The following is an 18,559-nucleotide window of genomic DNA, read 5'->3' as shown; positions in this document are numbered from 1 at the left end:
TCACGCCGTTGTCTAAGCCAATCAGAAGCGATGTCAACGTTACAAATGTCGAGGCCAGTTATTCCTTTATGGATTTATAAAGTAATTTTTAAGCCAATGAAATGCGAGTTATAAGCAAAATTCAATTATTTACTAGTATACACAGAAACAGCATATTTTCGTCTGATAAAAATAGTAACACAACTCAAAGTTAATTGAAAATCTCCATTTTTCTCTGTGAAATTCCCTGCAGTTCAATAATAAAATCAAAATTAAAATTGAGCAGGAGAGGCCTAATAAAGCACTAAACTTTGCACTAGTACATCCCAAATGTATTTAGATAAACTACGCACTTCCTACACGGAAATACGACATTATAATAATACTAAGTTAGCTTATGACACCACATGATAATGGAAACGATGGGAATTCCGGAAGTCGTGTGGTCAGTATATGGAGTAATGGATTTTCCGGAAGTTGATTGGTCAGATGATCACGTTATCAGCTAGGCAATTCCAAAGAGGTAGCTAAGTCACTTAACATCGCTTCCAGGCTTTCAAACGCATCTTTGTTTTCCTTTGACAGGTTTGATGTTGGCTCTGAATTCCTTCACGCTTACACACAAATGAGCCTGCAGTTGTCCATGGACCTCTGAGAAAAGAGACAACCACTTTTTATACCACGAAAGGTACTTCACTCATAAGGAGGTGGGGTACTTAACTATCGAAAAACACCTACCTTAGTACATTGTATATTTCAGAATTTTTACAATTACAGCAAATAGATTTGCACGATTTCGTTTAAAAAAAGAATAATTCTACGCTTTATTGGTGATTACGTATGTAAAATGTAGATTGTTTACCGATAGTTACTAGTTTGTTTTGCGTTCATGACCTCTGCATGTGTTTGTCAGAGAAAAAAACAGTATATTGAAGTTTCATCTCCTCTTTTAAAAAATAGTACTTACTCCAGGTGAACACCTCTTTGGATTTCAAAACATTTCACCATCTCTGGACTGTCCCTGAAACAAATGATTTTAGAAACAATTATCGGCTATATGAACTCTATTGTTTTGATTAATGATCTCTATGGCAGTCTATGTGGTTGGTTGATTGGTTGGTTGATTAATTAGATTAACGTCCTATAAACAACAAGGGTCATTTAAGGACGACCTTCCGTGTATGTGGTGTTTTCCATGTGTGTGTGTGTTAGGAGACTGCAATATGTTCGTGCCGGGTTTCTAAGTAATGATGGAACGCGTGTCCACTTTAGAATGTTATTTCTCAATGCAGCAGTGAATAAAAACCTACCTATTAATGCAATGGTATATTAGTATGCAGTGGGATGATATCATCCCATATCCTGTAAGACATCGATATTCCAGGAGTTTATATCACTGTGGTCAGTGACTTTTACGACAGTGATAGTAACCCCTGGAGTATCGAGAATGACCTTAAACATAGAAATGTTAGCAGTGGTCATATTTATTGCTTTTTGTGCCATAATAATTATTATTATGTTCATTGTCTTTCATGTTGAATTCGCAAACACACTGTTCTTCTTAACTGTTCAAAATTGAGTTTGCGCATAAGTGTGTTTTACAATTTACATTTTGTGATTTCAAGATACAGGAGGATTAATGGATGGGACGTTCTTTTTTAATTAGCAGACATTCTCATAAGGTTTCTGGTCTATTAAATCCGTTTTTTCTTCAAAATTAAAATAGATACCATATGTCCCGTAAAAATATCACCCCGCGAAAATAACCGGCTATTCGGCATATTTGATATGCGAGCTTATTTATCAAGAAAATGGAAGGAAGATAAAATTAGGTATCTTAATAGAGAAGATTATTAACGGCAATAACCCCACAACTGCTTAATAGACTTTATAATCCGAACTGGGCCCCAGGGTGTCTGAGACATGCAGACTGTTTATCTATCACACTCGTGATATAGGCGAGTGTTTGATGACACGTATGACTAACCATCCATATATGGTAATGCCCGTAAGTGTATGGGAATGATGTAAATCCAGAACCGTCCATGCGTGGTGTGCATCTTGCATGATCCAGAACGTCCTCAAGTTACCTATAAAGTAAATACAAGAGTTGCCTCAGGTACTTAACAGATTATCATCAAAATGTATATTGAGTTTCAAAACGTATCGAAAAATCATTTATATCAATGCTTGGTTACCACATTAGATTACAGAGTCTTTCTAAAAATATTTTTATATGTGTGATTTGCAATATCCCAAATACAACTTTTTAATTATTATTATTTAATGCCATTGTTTGTGCACTGATAAGTATACAGTAAATAATGACCTCATTGTTTTATGGCTACCAGTTGAGATTTTTGTATGATATATTAAAGATATCTAAAATAAGAACCGACATAAAGGGTGGATAAATATTTTCAGATTTAACATTTTACCGTCTAGAAGATTGGTGTTAGGGTTGTTGGGAGTGGAGCTGTTGCAGTATTCCGGCGTATTTCTAGTCCATGTAGGATCCGTCGGTAACTCGGGGTAACCTGGCAACACAACCATATGTACATACTGTATAAATACATTTCGCGGGGATTTCGTTTCTCTATAGTCGCTGTCAATTTCATCTTCGGGAAATTAATACCAGGGAATAAAATTGAAAGAATTTGAAATAAGTATAAACAAATGTATATGTCACATATTCTTATATTATTGTTTAAGAAATTAAAAAGAATAACATCGTTATGACATTTTCGTACTTTAAATGAATCATAATGAATCAAAACTTGACGTCAATTGTAAATGTATGTGATTCGATACCAGAAAAGGACTGAAATGAAATTAGTAGCGGTACATACATTTTTGTGGAGCTGCAAAGAATTCGCCATTTTCATTTTCTATGAACTTTGGTGTTGCTGTAGCACCCGAAACCTTGAACTCTGAAAAAATAAAACAAAATACTTGCGTGATACGTCGTTTATTTTGCATGCGTTAAACAGCCTATTTTGATAGAATGTTTCAATTCCAGAATTTCCCATGAGTATTCTTCTCATGAAGTCTGTTTCAGGATTAAATGAAGTTTGCTCTATGCAAGGCTTTCAATTTTAACATCTAAAAATATTTTTCTAAAATAGTCAATTTCAATTTAGGAATACAAGCATGTGAGTAGATTAAATCTTCCTTTAACTTGGACAAATGCTCATATGACACGTTTGGATATTGGTTGTAGACTGTTTGGAAGACTTACCTTCAAATGATTTCAAAAATTCTTCACTCTTTGATTTTGGTAAACCGTCCGCTAAAGACTGAGGAGACTGAAATTAGTAATTAACAATCTTCAAACAAAGGCAATATGACCCATTTTATCAATGGATCTTATCTTACAATATTTAATAATTTTCTTTGTTTTGAAATTGCTGTATTATCAGGTTGGATACACGTGAACACAGTTCAAAGCTAGTGAATAACGTTCATTGATGTATTGACGCATTGCTATAAAACTATGAACTCTTATCATAACAGGAAGAATTTTGTGCGATGTGATCTCTTGGCAATACATGTTTCCATACACATGCCATCAATATATTGTTATAAAAAGATAACAGAAGTTGAATGCGAATAACATATATACTGTTAAACGACAAATCCTAGCTTCGTGTCACAAGGTCAGTACTATGTTTGCCTATTATGTTTCGTTGAAAATTGATTATTGATATGCTTTGCAAACATATTATGCTATTGAAGATTGACATATAGATGAATCTCGTTGATTTTTATCTTACTTCATTTTTCATATTCCTCACAGCTGGATTAGCACCATATTTTAGGAGGATCTTGGCAACTTCAAGTCTGAAGGAAATCAAAAATAAGATTAATATATACAAGTGAATCAAGTGTGCACCAAGTACAGTGTAATCTGTCAAACCGGTCATTATCTTATCCGGATCCCTGTCTATACCAGACATGACATTACATGACACTATCCTCCTTAATTATAGTTAAAATTATATAAGTTCATTAAAACCGATACATCTCAGCCAAATATTTTATTATGATGACATCCGGTTTAGGCAGATATTCAGTAGTTCCAAATCATTTACTGATTTCAGAATAATGTGATCAGAAATACAATGACAACTATCGAATAATTCTGCAGTAGTTTTGGGATTGCATTGTTGTGAATTTGGTTAAACACACAAATTGTATTATATGTGTACATGAACGCGTATCAAATACAAATCGTAAATGTTGTATGGTTAAACACACAAATTGAAAACTCAATATGCTATGCCATTTTGTTTTAATTTCATTTTTAAAACATGAAGTGAACGCCATACCTACAAAACCTGGTCGCTTCGTGTAATGGACCGGTTTCCTTGAGGTCACTGATGCTGTTGGGACTGACACCATAGTCTAACAGGAGCTGGACAATCTCGCAGTGGCCACGGATGGCTGATTCGATGATCGCTGTGGTGTTGAACTTCAATGAAGGATCTTCATCAAGTATGGCGGACATGATGTCTGTGAAGGACAAATAGAGGTTATACCATGAGTGGTTGTTGGATATGGAATTTATTTCACACTCGTTTCACACGAGTTGTTTTTTAAAAGTTAGAAAAGACACGAGCTTTAGCGAGTGCGAAATAAATTCCATGTCTAATTTTTATTCGAATCATCGAGTGTCAGTTACCTATGATTCTATAACAAATGATCCATGAAAAAAGTTCGATACATCGAGAACTTCGATTCATAAAACTTCTATTCATACATGGGTTAGTTAGTAATGTTATATAGTGAAGACATTCGGGACCAGACAAAAAGTTCGATACAGCAAGAAATTCGATTCATCGGAGTTCGAATCATCGAGGTTTGACTGTAAATAGTAGCAGTTACGATAAAGAGATCTAACCTTTCTTGTTGAACATCGCAGCTATATCAAGCGGTGTTGCTTGTGCCTTATTCCTGGTGTACAACATCGGTGAAACCTGTGAAAATAATATTCTGTTTTAGTAAAGGGTTTTCAGGTGTTGATGGATTCATGAATAGATACTGTATATAACAGGCACAAAAACATGAGTTAATATCTGTATCTGGTCTTTGTTTGTGATAATAGATTGTATATTTGGTTGGATCTAAAAAAAACCAGCTTAAGCCGTGTCTGAAACGAAAATAATCAGCAGTAAGCTCAATAAACAACAAAAGTAATCCAAATCAATGACGCTCAAGGGATTGTCAATCTGTCTTTATGTCGATATTTTTTTCTAAATATATACCCAAATTATACTCATCGTTAAACACCTGATACGACAGGCCTTTATCTCCTGTTTATCATGATAGACCCTGATCTATATATAAAACACTAAATTAATCTGATATTTAAAAAAACAAGATAATTGACAAAGAGATCATTAACTTATGGAAGCCAAAATCGCTATTCACAAAGCGTATGCGTATAGATAAACGAAGGAAAGAAATAAAGAAAGACAAAATATGTTTCTGGGGAATTCCATTGTTTTTGTTTACCAAAGAAACATTTCATTATCTGTATTGATTAGTATTTAGAAGGTTTATCAACATCTGATGAAGCAAAAATATACCATAGAAACATTTCTTTAATGACGTAAAAATCGAAAAGATGACCAATAAAATGATGTTCTGTGAATGGAAATCCGGGTACAAAACAAAACAGATTCTTGCATTAGATTACATCCCATGAATAAAAATCAAAACAAGTAACCATTGATACGGAATTATCTATTCATAAGCCGATTTCATTCAATAAAAGTTGTACCTTGAGTAACCTCAGCAAGACTTTGATCCGGTGATCGTAGTAACCTCAGCAAGACTTTGATCCGGTGATCGTAGTCGCACTGTGCAATGATGTGTAATGGGGTGTTTCCATCGCTGTTCTGGATATCCACCTGTATACAAATTCAGCACAAGATAAGTTTTGTACACAGCTATATATGTTTTGATACCTACAGCTAAACTGGCATGTTATTTCCACACTTTATCCTTATATAATATGCTAGATGTTTTTTCGAATAAAGATTGTATTTGAAAAAAACTATTCGCAAATCATTGCAAAGAGAATAGATTCTGCAGTAAGTTCTGCGAAGTAGCAAGTGTTTTCTCTTTGACGAAAGTTACATTTTCTTTTGAGAATCGAACATGGACCACGAAACTGCAACAGAAATAAAACAGCACATTTTCTTTTACGCATTATGCATTTTTTATTTGCTGTTGCCTTAAATTGCATTATCATTTCTCATTCTACCGATCACCAGAATTAGACGCCTTTGACGCTTAATTGCATCATTTGACATTTGCTCTTTTCAAGCCTGTGATATAATTAGGTAAAAGAGTACCGATCATTAAAGCTCGAAAAGAATCGAACGTCATGTAATTTATACCAAAGAATTGTACAATTTGAAGTTGTTCAAATTGATTGTTCAAATTTATTAACAATGGCCTAGCCTCTATAATTGTTATTAATCGAGTTAGTTAGTTTACAGTATGTGTGTGTTACGCACGTAGGTCAAATAAAGGATGTGTACGTATTTACAATATTGTAGCTAATACCAACATTGTGTGAAGTTGTTTGGGTATCCGTAGGACTCATTACACCAAATTGAATACCAGATGGTGATATCATAAGATTTGAAGTGATGAAGCCATAAATAATGGGTTTCGGTAGATACCTTCGGAATGGATTTACAAGCATATTGTTATAAATTGAAACAAGAATAGTTCAATTTCCAATGACGTCATTGTTTCAGATACAGTTAAATATAAGTAACCTTCGCCGGTTCAAATGTCAAATAAGGCAAATGTTGTGTGTTGAACACATAAATGTGTATATATCAAAACATCGCATACCTAATACATACACTTCAACTTTTTGGTTACATACTTAAAATGTGACTTTTTTCTTCAAGTATTGAATTTGTTGTACTAATTATTGTAACATAGCAAATATGATGCTTAATTTGATTCGTTACGATACCTTAGCATTGTTCTGTAGTAATAAGTCGATCATATCTGTCTGTCCGGAGAAAACTGCTAAGTGAAGGGGAGTGTTACTGTAATGCAAAAACATACAGTTGAAAGATTACACGGAATATACATTTAGGTGTATCGTACATATTATTTTTGATTCGTTTTCTCTCAGACATTTAACTTAAATAAGGACAATGTGTTTGCTTTGCAGGTGAACACTAATATTGCTCTCTGTGGAAGCTCCGTTTGGTGGGTAAAATTCCAAAACATGAAATACAAAGTATACCAGATATTGATGAAATTGAGAATAAACCAGAAGATTTTATGCTTTTATCAGAAAAAAACATTTATGGCAGAAGTATTTTGAAAATAAAAAATTTGTAATTGTAATGATGATAAAAAAAATGATCAAGTGCTACATGTATACTAGTATTCAGTATAAACCTAGTGCACGTGAACTTCAGAGTAAATATATCGGTCACGACATTAAGATGACAAACATGATAACGGAAAAGATTATAAGTTAATGACATGCCCAAAGCTATGTCGTATTTTTCGTATTTGTCGAAATGTTTTGTACATTTACCCTTTGTTGTCGGGAAAGTCGACATCGGCGGAATGAAAGAGTAAAGTCTCTGCTACGTCTTTGTTTCCTGGAAAACAAACGAATCAGTCCATCAAAGAATTAGGTTGATATCTAATCTCGTCTAACAGTGTCGTCCATGCGTTGGATGTCATAGTATATGTAAGATTACTATCGTCTTTTGTTATGTTCATCCTCCCCAGCTTAATCTTAGAAGTTACGATTATCATATAGACATCATCAATATCGTGTCACCACATAATACAGTGATTTTCTTGCATAACTTCCATACGGTATTAGATCTTTTATATGAGTGTCGATATCTTTATATCGATGAACCCAGAAGTATTTTGTCTGGTATTTTCCATTTATTTATTTCTGAATGGGTTTTCCCAAGGTGAAGCAGAAAACTTCATAGAGGAGGGATACGTATAAATTGAGATTCTTAAAAAAAAAGCCATACAAAGCCTAGATTAGGTGACCTAAATAAATGTAACGGTATACAGAATCTATTAAACATTACACCAAAATCCTAGAATATGTTGACCAATTAAACTCTTTATAAAACTTAACATCGAATTAACATAATTAATATTGAACTGAATCTAGACCAAATTGACCTATTAAATAATTAACGAAATCTAAATCAAATTGACCTATAATATATTGAGCAAAATCTAGACAAAATTGACCTATTTATTATTGAACAAAATCTAGACAAAATTGACATTTTATTATTGAACAAAATCTAGACCAAATTGACCCATCTAATATTGAGCAAAATCTAAACAAAATTAACCTATTTGATATTGAACAAATTATAAACAAAAATTGACCTATTTAATATCTAACAAAATCCAGACAAAATTGACCTATTTAATCTTGAACAAAATCTAGACCAAATGGACCTATAACATTGTACTTCCAGCTGATTAATGACTTAGTCATGTCATTGGTTGGTTGGTTACTGATTTATCGCCTACATGCCTATTAAACTCATACGCATCTTACCATACCTTGCTGAACGGCCAGGATGAGTGGGGTGTAGCCGGAGGAACCGGTCACCTCACGACAGTTAATGTTGATATGGTCAAGTTGTACACGGATCCGACCTCCTGGTATACGTGGTGAGGATGGCATTGCAGTCTTCATCACCTGATAACCCTTATCCGGTAACAACAGTTTCTAAATGCAGAACAAAAAATATAGCTTCGTTAAATAATAATTAACGATGCTATTAGGTGTGTTAGAGGTATGTTTTCACAATACTCACTTTAACAAATATATTACCAATGAATTTCAACAGGTATGTACAATATCATGTAATGTAATCAATTGGCGAATAGCAATTCATTTCGAAGAACCAAAAATAGGCTACCTCTACCCCCCCCCCCTCCAAAAAAAAAAAAAAAAACGACACAGGTCCAATCACAATAAAACGACTGCATTGGTGTCATTATATGCATTGTACATCGTGTATGATGAAAGGCTTTGCAGCTGAAATTGAGTCAGAACCAAATTTGGCATATATTTATACAGAAACACTTACTATCTGATAATATATTGTTTTAATTCTTGTAATTCCACATTCTGTATTTTGCTTGGTGAATTGTGAGTTGGAATATAACCTTTGTTAAAATATCGATATTCCGCCTTTACATATAAAATAGGTATGTGCCTTTGCGGGTAGATTTATTGCGAAAGTATCATTACGTTTTTCAGAAAAACCGACGTCAATTTCGCTCACAAAAATAATATCCAAAGTGATATCTTTCCCACAAAATTGAAAGGCTGCAGTGCCTTTGTAATATTATCTAAAATGATTTGTTATAGTGCGACCATCGGCACAATCGTTTTCCCCATATCATTTGGTTAAATGAATGTATAGTGTCTTCCGATTCAAGTAATTAGTATTTAATTGTAGCGCTTCGATAATTATTAGGACACGTACTTTGTCACTTTTACTGAATAAATGAACAGATACAAACATTGTACACACACAAGCATAACATTTGTACAAACTTCTTTAGTATCCTCAGAAGCTAAATAAACATTGACCTTTGGGTACTGATATATATTTACAGCTAAATATGTATATATGTAGCCCTAGTCCAAAGTCTGATAAGGTGACTAAGGACATCAATACGAGTCATAGAGACATCATATTTAATAATCATGGAACAGGATTCCTTACATAAATATTGATATAAACATTTCCTTATTTAGATACGTAAGAAAATAACCATTATGCTGCACATGCATGCCAGTACATATAAGATAAAGTGTGTCAGCAAAGATAGACATGTTACAGATCAAACCCAGCTCTGGTCGACCCCGATATAACCAGATTAGTGTAACAGATAATCCAAAATCAATTTATTTGTCATTGGTTAGCGGCTTTTCATCAATTATTATTAAAGGGAAATGTAATACGTTGTGGTATTAATGTCCCGGAACGTGACTTGCTATTACTTTTACTTCAGTAAAGGAACCTCCCGTTGGTCTGAGATAACATACTTATTTCAATTCCATTCCGCCTACGGATCTAAAAATTACATGAAATGTACGTGCAGCTATAATGCTCTGCATCAACATACATTGGTATCCTAGTAAACGAATTCAATTCAGCTTTTCAACACCCGGTAAAACTTATAGTGTTAATACCTAGGTGGCTTTATAAATGATTGGATCGAGTGACACGTACTTAAACAATCGCAATATAATTGTCACTTAATGCTCAGCAAGTACAAACAAACACTTTGGAACTGTTTAACTTCAATTTGGTTATAAATTTATATCCTTATGGTAAATTTTGAATCGACGTCATGAAATATTCGATTTGAACACGTTTTTCAAAACATTTGATAATGACTTGAGTATACTTCGAAATTCAAAAACAGAAATTTTATTGAAAATTATTTATTAGAACGTTTCAAAGTCAACTGAATATCAATAAAGAGACCTCAAGTATCGAATTAATTTCAAATGGTAGGTATCCAAAACATCGAGTTATATCCAAAACATCGAGTTATAGAGCCATTTACTGATAAAACATGAAAACAGCACCAGAATACTCATACTAGTACGTGGGTTAAACTAAAATTTAGTAATGTTAGTTATCTTATAAATCATTATTACAATATTATATATAATATATATATTATATAGGGTGTCATTTGTAAATTGTATAGTTTTGACTTTAATATGATAGCTTTTATAGGTTTGACCTGTTGAGCAATTCCCCTTGTTAACACCAGATAATGTAAAAATTTGAAATAAACATATATTGCAGAACTTAATTCACTGGATCCTTTTATGTAGTGTCCTATTGTATATACATTAATATATCATATTTAATGTTAAGTGGAATAAAATAAAATAATATAAGTAATAAAACTTGTACGAGTTAACCTGCACATTTAATGAACGTAAATAAATTCCAGCGTGAAAATAAGTAAGAAAATACAGCTTAGATTTTATAGTAATCATGCTATCACGGTTAATTGTTTGACTAAACTCCCTGAAACATTACAATATCGTGAATGTATAGAACCATTAACCTTAGAAGCACAGTGATCTACGAAGTAATAAGCCCACTACTGGTTGGTATACGTATATGTTTTCGCTATCATTTCACACGCTGCAGATATAATATTGAGATAAGATTTCGTGGAAATCTATTATCTTTGTCACACACTATTGTGTTCTATCGTAAAGAAATTTACTTTCCAACATACAAGCAATACAATAGTATAATAAATCAAATAAAATGTAATTTTGTGCAACAAATAATAATAAAATGATGTGCAAGAAATGCATGTAAAACATCTTTTTCATATTTATGTAAAATTAATATGTATGTCCCTATGCGTTTTCTGTCACTTTTGATGAAGAGGGAAGTGAAGAATGAATGAATACAATGCTACACCACCCGATGTTATTTTACACCGGGCACAGTCGTCTCGCTAAAAGGATGTTGAGTTAAAGTAATTTACATAACGTACACCACGTGAATAGATTTCAAGTGTCCCGTATTGCACTGAAATTTACGTATACATGTATATATACAAATCACACCGACACTAACGTAAAATATGTACTATTAAAACATAGGATATTTACATCGCCAGTAGGACATTTACATATATTTGAAATTCCGATCAATTTTATCTACATATGTATATTGTTTATCATACATAAGTGTGTCCCGTTTGGCCCAGACTAATACTATCAGTAGAGAGTGTTGGTGACATGACGTCCTGTGTTGTAGTCTATATCGACACATCCGCTACGTCACCGTTTGTGATATTTACCTGTAGTTTTTTCTGGTCATTAGCTTTGACCGCGTTCAGTAAGTCCACTTCCTTGCCCATAGTTTCCTTGGTCAGATTAAGCTATAACTCTTCGTAGTACAGACATTAGAAAATCGTATCAGCAGGAAGTGAAATAATACAATTGTTGTCCTTTTCTTAAGGTTCAAAGTTCAAAGTTCAATGGAGTTTGTGTTTATATTATGTACTGGGGAGTGATCTCAAGCAGGAAGTTGCCCTTTGTATATATACATCAAGGACGTATATAGATCTCACGTATAAATCCCTGATATACATTCATTGAATAATTTCATAGACAGACAATGGCTTGTTGCAAGTTTTGCATGTCTATTTTGATGTTTGTATGAAAAACTACGATTACTCATACAAGTATAAATTCAATGATGAAATACAATATTAATGTAATTTAAGGATCTCTATAATTATTTTATAATCCTGATATCGGTTTGTTAATTGAACATACTTTTGATACGTTTTCCAATTAATGATGCTTTCTAAGAATCAGTTTAAAATAAATCTAATCTCAATTCTATAGTGATGTTTGATAAATAAATAAATTGTTTATCAAATAAATCATAGATAATATCCGAAGTTAATTGGAAAAGAATGTTTACGTTTTATTAGGAATTACATTTATTATTTATTGAATTGTCATTATTATGGACTTGATTTATTTGGATCCTTCTGTTGCTTGTGTTTTACCTGCTCTAACGTAACAGGTTTGGTCATTAGGCACATGGTGGGTATTATTACTCCCCCATCCCTCCCCGGGATATAATCACCGATCCCCCATGCGGATGTCTGACTGGGAACAAGAGGAGGCAAGCTAGATTGAATATCAAACAATATAATAGTAATAACACAGCAGTCTCCTAAGAAGGTCATTGCTTTGTGATTGTATCAGCTTTGAAGTTCTTAGCCATTGTTTCCAGTAAGGTAGTTGTGTGATTAATAACATAATCTAATCATGTGTACTGGTGATTTAAATAATATCACGAATTAGTATGACAGAATCGGTTAAAGACTTCTTATATTCGATAATTCAATTTATATATCATATACTATATTTCTAAATACATTTCATGAAAAATATCAAGTATGATCAAAACGCATGTTCTCCTTGTTGTTTTTCAATATTAGACTAGAAGTCCTAAGGATGTAATACCATGGCAACCTTTTAGGTTCTGTTACTATGTCATTGTTGTTACACAATGTCATAGAAGCGCCGTCATTGTTAATATCTCCTCAGTCATTGGCAGTATACAGGTGTTATGGGTCAATAGCATTACTTACAGATCGGTATACCACCACCGCATCTACCTCTGTACTCACACCAATCAACGCCGCGATACCCGACACCTAACGGAGAACCATCCTTTGATTTTGTACACTAGCATCGTGTGGAAGATAGGGTGACGATTGTCTGATTGTTGGCTGTAACTGGTCAGTGATTACCTGCACAGAGCTCAGAATGAGTAACTCCACCGAGGCTCCTGCTAATTTAACGTCCATTGATGATACAGTTCCAACAGAGATATGGAGACAGGTCGTAATTGGAGTAGTTCTCTACGGAATCGTCATTTTAACAATCAGTGGAAATAGTCTTGTGTTGGTGGCTGTGGCAAAGACTAAACGATTACAAACTGTTTTTAATTTCTATGTAATTAACTTGGCCATCACCGATATCCTAGTAGCTGTAGGTGGTATGAGTTTGTACACAACCAACACTGTCCTGGGCTACTGGCCTTTTGGTTCCTTCTTGTGTGGAGTGTGGATTTTCTTTGACTATGGGATGACATTCGCATCTGTGTTCACGCTTATAGTGATTTCAGTCGACAGGTTTTGGTCTGTCACGTGGAGCGTGCACTATCGGGCGCATCATAATAAACGAAAGTGCATTCGTCTTATAATAGCTGTCTGGTAAGTTGGTAGCAAGAATGCTGTATAGTTGTCTGATTTTGCGGGGGTTATTTTCAGAATAAGTTGGTAGCAAAAAATACTGTACAGTTCTTTGATTTTGCAGTGGGTAAGGTTTGCGATTTTCTCCTTGATACTTCATTACGAATAAAGATGTCCACGTATTTGGCTAATTACAATAACATAATTCGTCTTATAAATGCTGTCTGGTAAGTTGGTAGCAAAATACTGCACAGTTCTTTAATTTTGCAATGGATAAATTTCATGATTTCCTCCTTTGATACTTCATTGTGGTGTATTATCAATTTCAAACAGTAATGTTTCCATAAATATCTTTGTTGTCGGTTCTATCATTTTATTAACGAGTATTTGTGTTCGTGAGAATTAACTTGAAATTCCCCATGAGAATAGGTAATGTCCTTCTTAAGGTTAATGTAATGATAAAATCAGCCGAAGGGTAATGACTAGTTACAGATGTAAATGAGAACTGCACGGGAGCGTATGGCAGTTTACAAAAAAGTATTACATTAAGTGGATCATTTATCTTATACAAGGCGGATATATCACATGACGTCATTGTATTATTGTCATGAAATCTTTCCTCGTTGCTGTGATACGATTTGCAATAAATGGATATAGTTATCTATGGTGTTTGAAGATCGTTTTTGTTTGAAGGATATGACAAAATACCGTTATCATAATTATGGCAAAACATATTCAAACAGATATTTTATATCTAATACATGACGAGTCTTATTGCAATAAAATACTATCGTCTATTGCTCAAATTACCTATAAAATATGTTGTTGGTAATTGAACGTAATGTAGATGTTTCTTCACGCGCCAAAACTATTGTATTCAGTGTCTTCTAAAATACTGAATCACTTTTAACATATTAATATTCAGTGTTTCCATCAATTATCTCGCTCATATATTACAATGGGTTTGTGATAATAACATTTTTTGCTCATAATAAAAAACATTTTGCAATTCTTTTTATCTTGATTCTTCAATATCCAAAATTGATCGTCGTAATAATTCATTATTTCATTTGTATTTTTTTCTTAATATCGAAGGACATTGATTTGTTGAAGCATGACATAATGCCAGTTTTATAAATGGTTTCTTTAAATTTTCAGCAATTAAATTCATTGATTTTTATTGTGTCACATTAAATGAAAAAAAATTCTTATGAACAAACATCGACAAGAGTATAGATAAACATTACTTTTATAATCACTATGGAAGGGCTTGTTGTGTTGGCGTGTGACATACGGGTAATTGAATCTAAACAATAAGTTTGGCTCGAGTATCTCTTATATGAGTGCTATTTTGTTTTTTATGTTTCATATTCAAAAGATTTTTGGCCGTTGCCCATTAAAGATACATTTATCAATTGGTATGCAAGCATTGAAATGTCGACCATTACAACGTAGACAAATTATATGGCAGCTGTTTATAAATCTAATCGATGTTATTTAACTAAGACTTGCAGCTCCGATAAATTGATATTTTCATGTATGTATATATTTGATATAAAAAGCTTGAACCTACCACATTTATTAGGAATGATAGTGACAATTAATTTTTCTACCGTATGTAACCGTCTACTCGTAGACGTATTCATAATCCGGAAGGTCGATGTTCTAATAACAATGGCCGCTAAATTGGATTCAAGACATCCATTAAAGCTAACAATGATTACTGGCTATCGTGCGTTCTGTTATAATGACGCGTTCCATGTAGAAATATCGTCAATAAAACTAAGTCGTAATAGCCGATCGGAACTACAATGTTTATCGCGATTTTGGTTTGATTTTATTAGTTGAACGTCCTATTAACAGCCAGCGTCATTTAAGGACGTGCCAGGTTTGTTGGTGGATGAAAGCCGGAGTACCCGGAGAAAAACCAACAACCAACGGTCAGTACATGGCAACTGCCCCATATGTGATTCGAACTAGCGACCCAGAGGTGGAGGGCTTGTGGCTATATGTGGGAACATCTAAACCACTCCACCACCGCGGCCCCTATTTTTTTCATCGTGCAGTTGCGAAATTTAAAGTATTATATTGAATACATTTATTTGGAAACGGCTATATATGGTTTGGTCCCTTTTTGACCCCCATATTTAGTGTTTTACAAAACCACAATATTTATTATATGAAGGATGTACTGAGTATCTGGAATTCCACTCTTTTTTATCACTAAATGCCAGGTTTGAATGGTTCGGAGGTTAAAACGGACACAAACCATGCATATTTCGTTATTTATCGAATAACATAAAAATGACATCAACGGATTAACATCGCCTCTGATTGGTTGATACAACGGCTTAATGATTTCATGGAAAAAGAGTTCCTCAAGATATGTCAGATTTCCAAGAATTATATTGGGTTATAGGTATTAACTTGAAATAGACTTGTTATGTTGATAAAAAGAAATGGCAGTACATTTTAATCATAAAACGTGTCTCTGCTTCATGAATGACATCTGCAATACAAAACAGTTTTGAAGTTGCAACGCTTATTTTCACAAGTGATGTATACCTACCATAAATACGCGATTAACGTTATTCAGCTGAACTCCCAAAAGAAGAGAGAGAGAGAGAGAGAGTGTGTACAAAAAGAAACTTCGAGTTCAGATGATACTTACGTGATAATGTTTTATAATTTCATAATGAAATATGATATTTCTATTTGATTTTATACGTATTTGTTACTATAGCTACCATTTGAATATAAAAGTTTTGTGAAATTTTGTTTTATAATTCTTATTTATTCTTATTCTATTTTCCTTACATTACAGGGTGTTCATGCTTGTACTGTGGTTACCTGCCTGCATCATGGACAGAGTCAACAATGCCGTGCCGGGTGAGTGCATTTGGGAACCTTCGCATAACAAAGAATTTGTGTTTGTTATAGCACTCATTGGCCATCATGGATCGTTTGCTATTCTGCTGGTTTGCTACATTCGTGTGTTCTACATTTTGAGGAAAAGGAATAGTTTCAATTCCGTCGGACCGAATGAGAGAATCGAAGACTTACCCAGTACGTCAAAGGTTGTAAACGGTGCATCGAACAAGACCGAAGAAAGTCACTCAAAAGATTCCATCGAGGAGAGTGCAGCTGTTAAAACTACAACTGAAAGTGAAGTGAAGAAACCGCCAGTAAACCTGACACCACCTGACCGGAATACAATCCACCTGGATCCGATTTCGATTATTACAATTCCGTCCACTAGTCATATTAAACCGGGAACAGTCACCAAAGAGGACGTCAAGAGGCAAAAACAACTGCTTAAACGCGAGAGGAGAAACGATAGGCATGAACGTCGCGTGTTCATCACGTTGACCTACATTTTGATTGGTTACATCATTAGCTGGCTGCCGTTTCATATTGTCTTTGACGTTAGTGCCATAGCCCCGGATAAGGTATCAGAAATGGTGTATGTGGTTACGTTTTGGATGTCATATTGTAATTCCACAATCAATCCATTCCTGTATAACTTCAGTAGTAAGGACTTCAGAAACGCTTTTCGTGACCTGTTGTGTAGAAAGTAATTCTGAAAAGAACTTTAAATTTTGTTAAAGAGAGTAAAGTGTTGTGAAGGAGAGTATAGGCTGAATACATTAATGATGTTTTAAACATCGGAATCATTACACAATATTTTATTCAGACAAAAATGAATTATTGTTATATAAAGAGGTAAATTGAAGATAATTTTGGACTTCAGATGGTTAAACCGTCCTGTAAATTTAATGAATATTGTATCATTGATGTTTATGATAGAATTTCGTATGTAGATTATGTAGAATGTATCGTGTGCAATATGAACAGAACTCTCTCAGAATCAGCTCAAAGAAAAGGCACATCGAAAAAAAAATCATCAATTTTGTAAAGCCACCCTAAATATTTAAATGTATTTTCGTTTTTCGCTTTTTGATCCGAAAAGTAAAGCCATCAGCCAATTAGTTACAGCGGCATATAATATAGCAATGACTTGGGTCTCGTCTGTATTTTTATCTCAGGTTTCGCTATTAAAATGGCGATAAATGTTTAATTGTTTATATTAAGATTGATTTAGGAAACCTATAATTGTATCATTGTACATTTTCATATTCATCAACATTTCTATATTTAAGTAAAACACGGGTTATAAAGAACATCTGGAGTACAATAACATTACTTCGTTATAAACATTGTTCGTTATATACATATTGCATACTCAATAATAATTATATATTCTTACAACTTTTCTTTGGAAATTTCGTAGGAGATTTTACTAGTTTTGATATCAGTGATTTTATCAACATTGTTTTAAATGTTGTATTTTGCGTCAAAACAATTATTATGAGAGAACTATGTAGTTATGTTACATTTAAACCGTCGATGGTAGCTAGATTTATATATAAACATTTTTAATTTGAAGGTTTTGTTTTACTACGAATGTTTACATTTTTGTACATCATCGAATATTTTCTATTTTAAAATAATAATAACAACATACTGTATACAATGTACTCTATCTAACCATAACATACTGTATACAATATACTGTATATAACCATAACATCATATTGTATACAAAGTACTGTATTTAACCATAACACCATACTGTATACAATATACTGTATATAACCATAACATCATATTGTATACAAAGTACTGTATTTAACCATAACAACATACTGTATACAATGTACAATGTACTGTATTTAACCATAACAACATACTGTATACAATATACTGTATATAACCA

At 33.4% G+C, this 18,559-nt stretch overlaps 2 protein-coding genes across 2 annotated transcripts; one reads left to right on the top strand and one right to left on the bottom strand.

Moving 5' to 3' along the window:
* Window positions 1-578: 578 nt before the first annotated feature.
* On the bottom strand, window positions 579-12,021 carry LOC138304980 (ankyrin repeat domain-containing protein 29-like; the record flags this gene model as incomplete). The annotated part of the gene is made up of 15 exons (XM_069245399.1): window positions 11,866-12,021; window positions 8,569-8,737; window positions 7,556-7,622; window positions 6,977-7,052; window positions 5,806-5,891; window positions 5,762-5,771; window positions 4,880-4,955; window positions 4,308-4,491; window positions 3,753-3,819; window positions 3,218-3,284; window positions 2,829-2,909; window positions 2,418-2,516; window positions 1,967-2,069; window positions 947-1,000; window positions 579-630 (listed from the first exon to the last, which is right to left on the bottom strand). Coding segments are annotated over exons 1-15 (1,251 nt in total), but the record flags the coding sequence as incomplete, so codon positions are not given.
* A 1,081-nt stretch (window positions 12,022-13,102) lies between these two features.
* LOC138336769 (alpha-2Da adrenergic receptor-like) lies at window positions 13,103-17,477 on the top strand. The gene is made up of 2 exons (XM_069286326.1): window positions 13,103-13,803; window positions 16,607-17,477. The coding sequence occupies exons 1-2, from the start codon at window positions 13,355-13,357 to the stop codon at window positions 17,358-17,360; spliced, it is 1,203 nt and encodes a 400-aa protein (XP_069142427.1). The 5' UTR covers window positions 13,103-13,354; the 3' UTR covers window positions 17,361-17,477.
* Window positions 17,478-18,559: the final 1,082 nt, after the last annotated feature.

Source organism: Argopecten irradians, chromosome 12, assembly GCF_041381155.1.
Source record: "Argopecten irradians isolate NY chromosome 12, Ai_NY, whole genome shotgun sequence".
NCBI classification, from domain to species: Eukaryota; Metazoa; Mollusca; class Bivalvia; order Pectinida; family Pectinidae; genus Argopecten; species Argopecten irradians.
Note: the sequence above shows the minus strand (reverse complement) of the source record. Positions and strands in the feature narration are given on the sequence as shown.

Bases quoted from the DNA above. Each gene is read 5' to 3' on its own strand.
- LOC138336769 (XM_069286326.1), top strand. From the start codon at position 13,355: ATGAGTAACTCCACCGAGGCTCCTGCTAATTTAACGTCCATTGATGAT. The intron at 13,804-16,606 runs GTAAGTTGGTAG...CTTACATTACAG, and splicing joins CGTCTTATAATAGCTGTCTG to GGTGTTCATGCTTGTACTGT.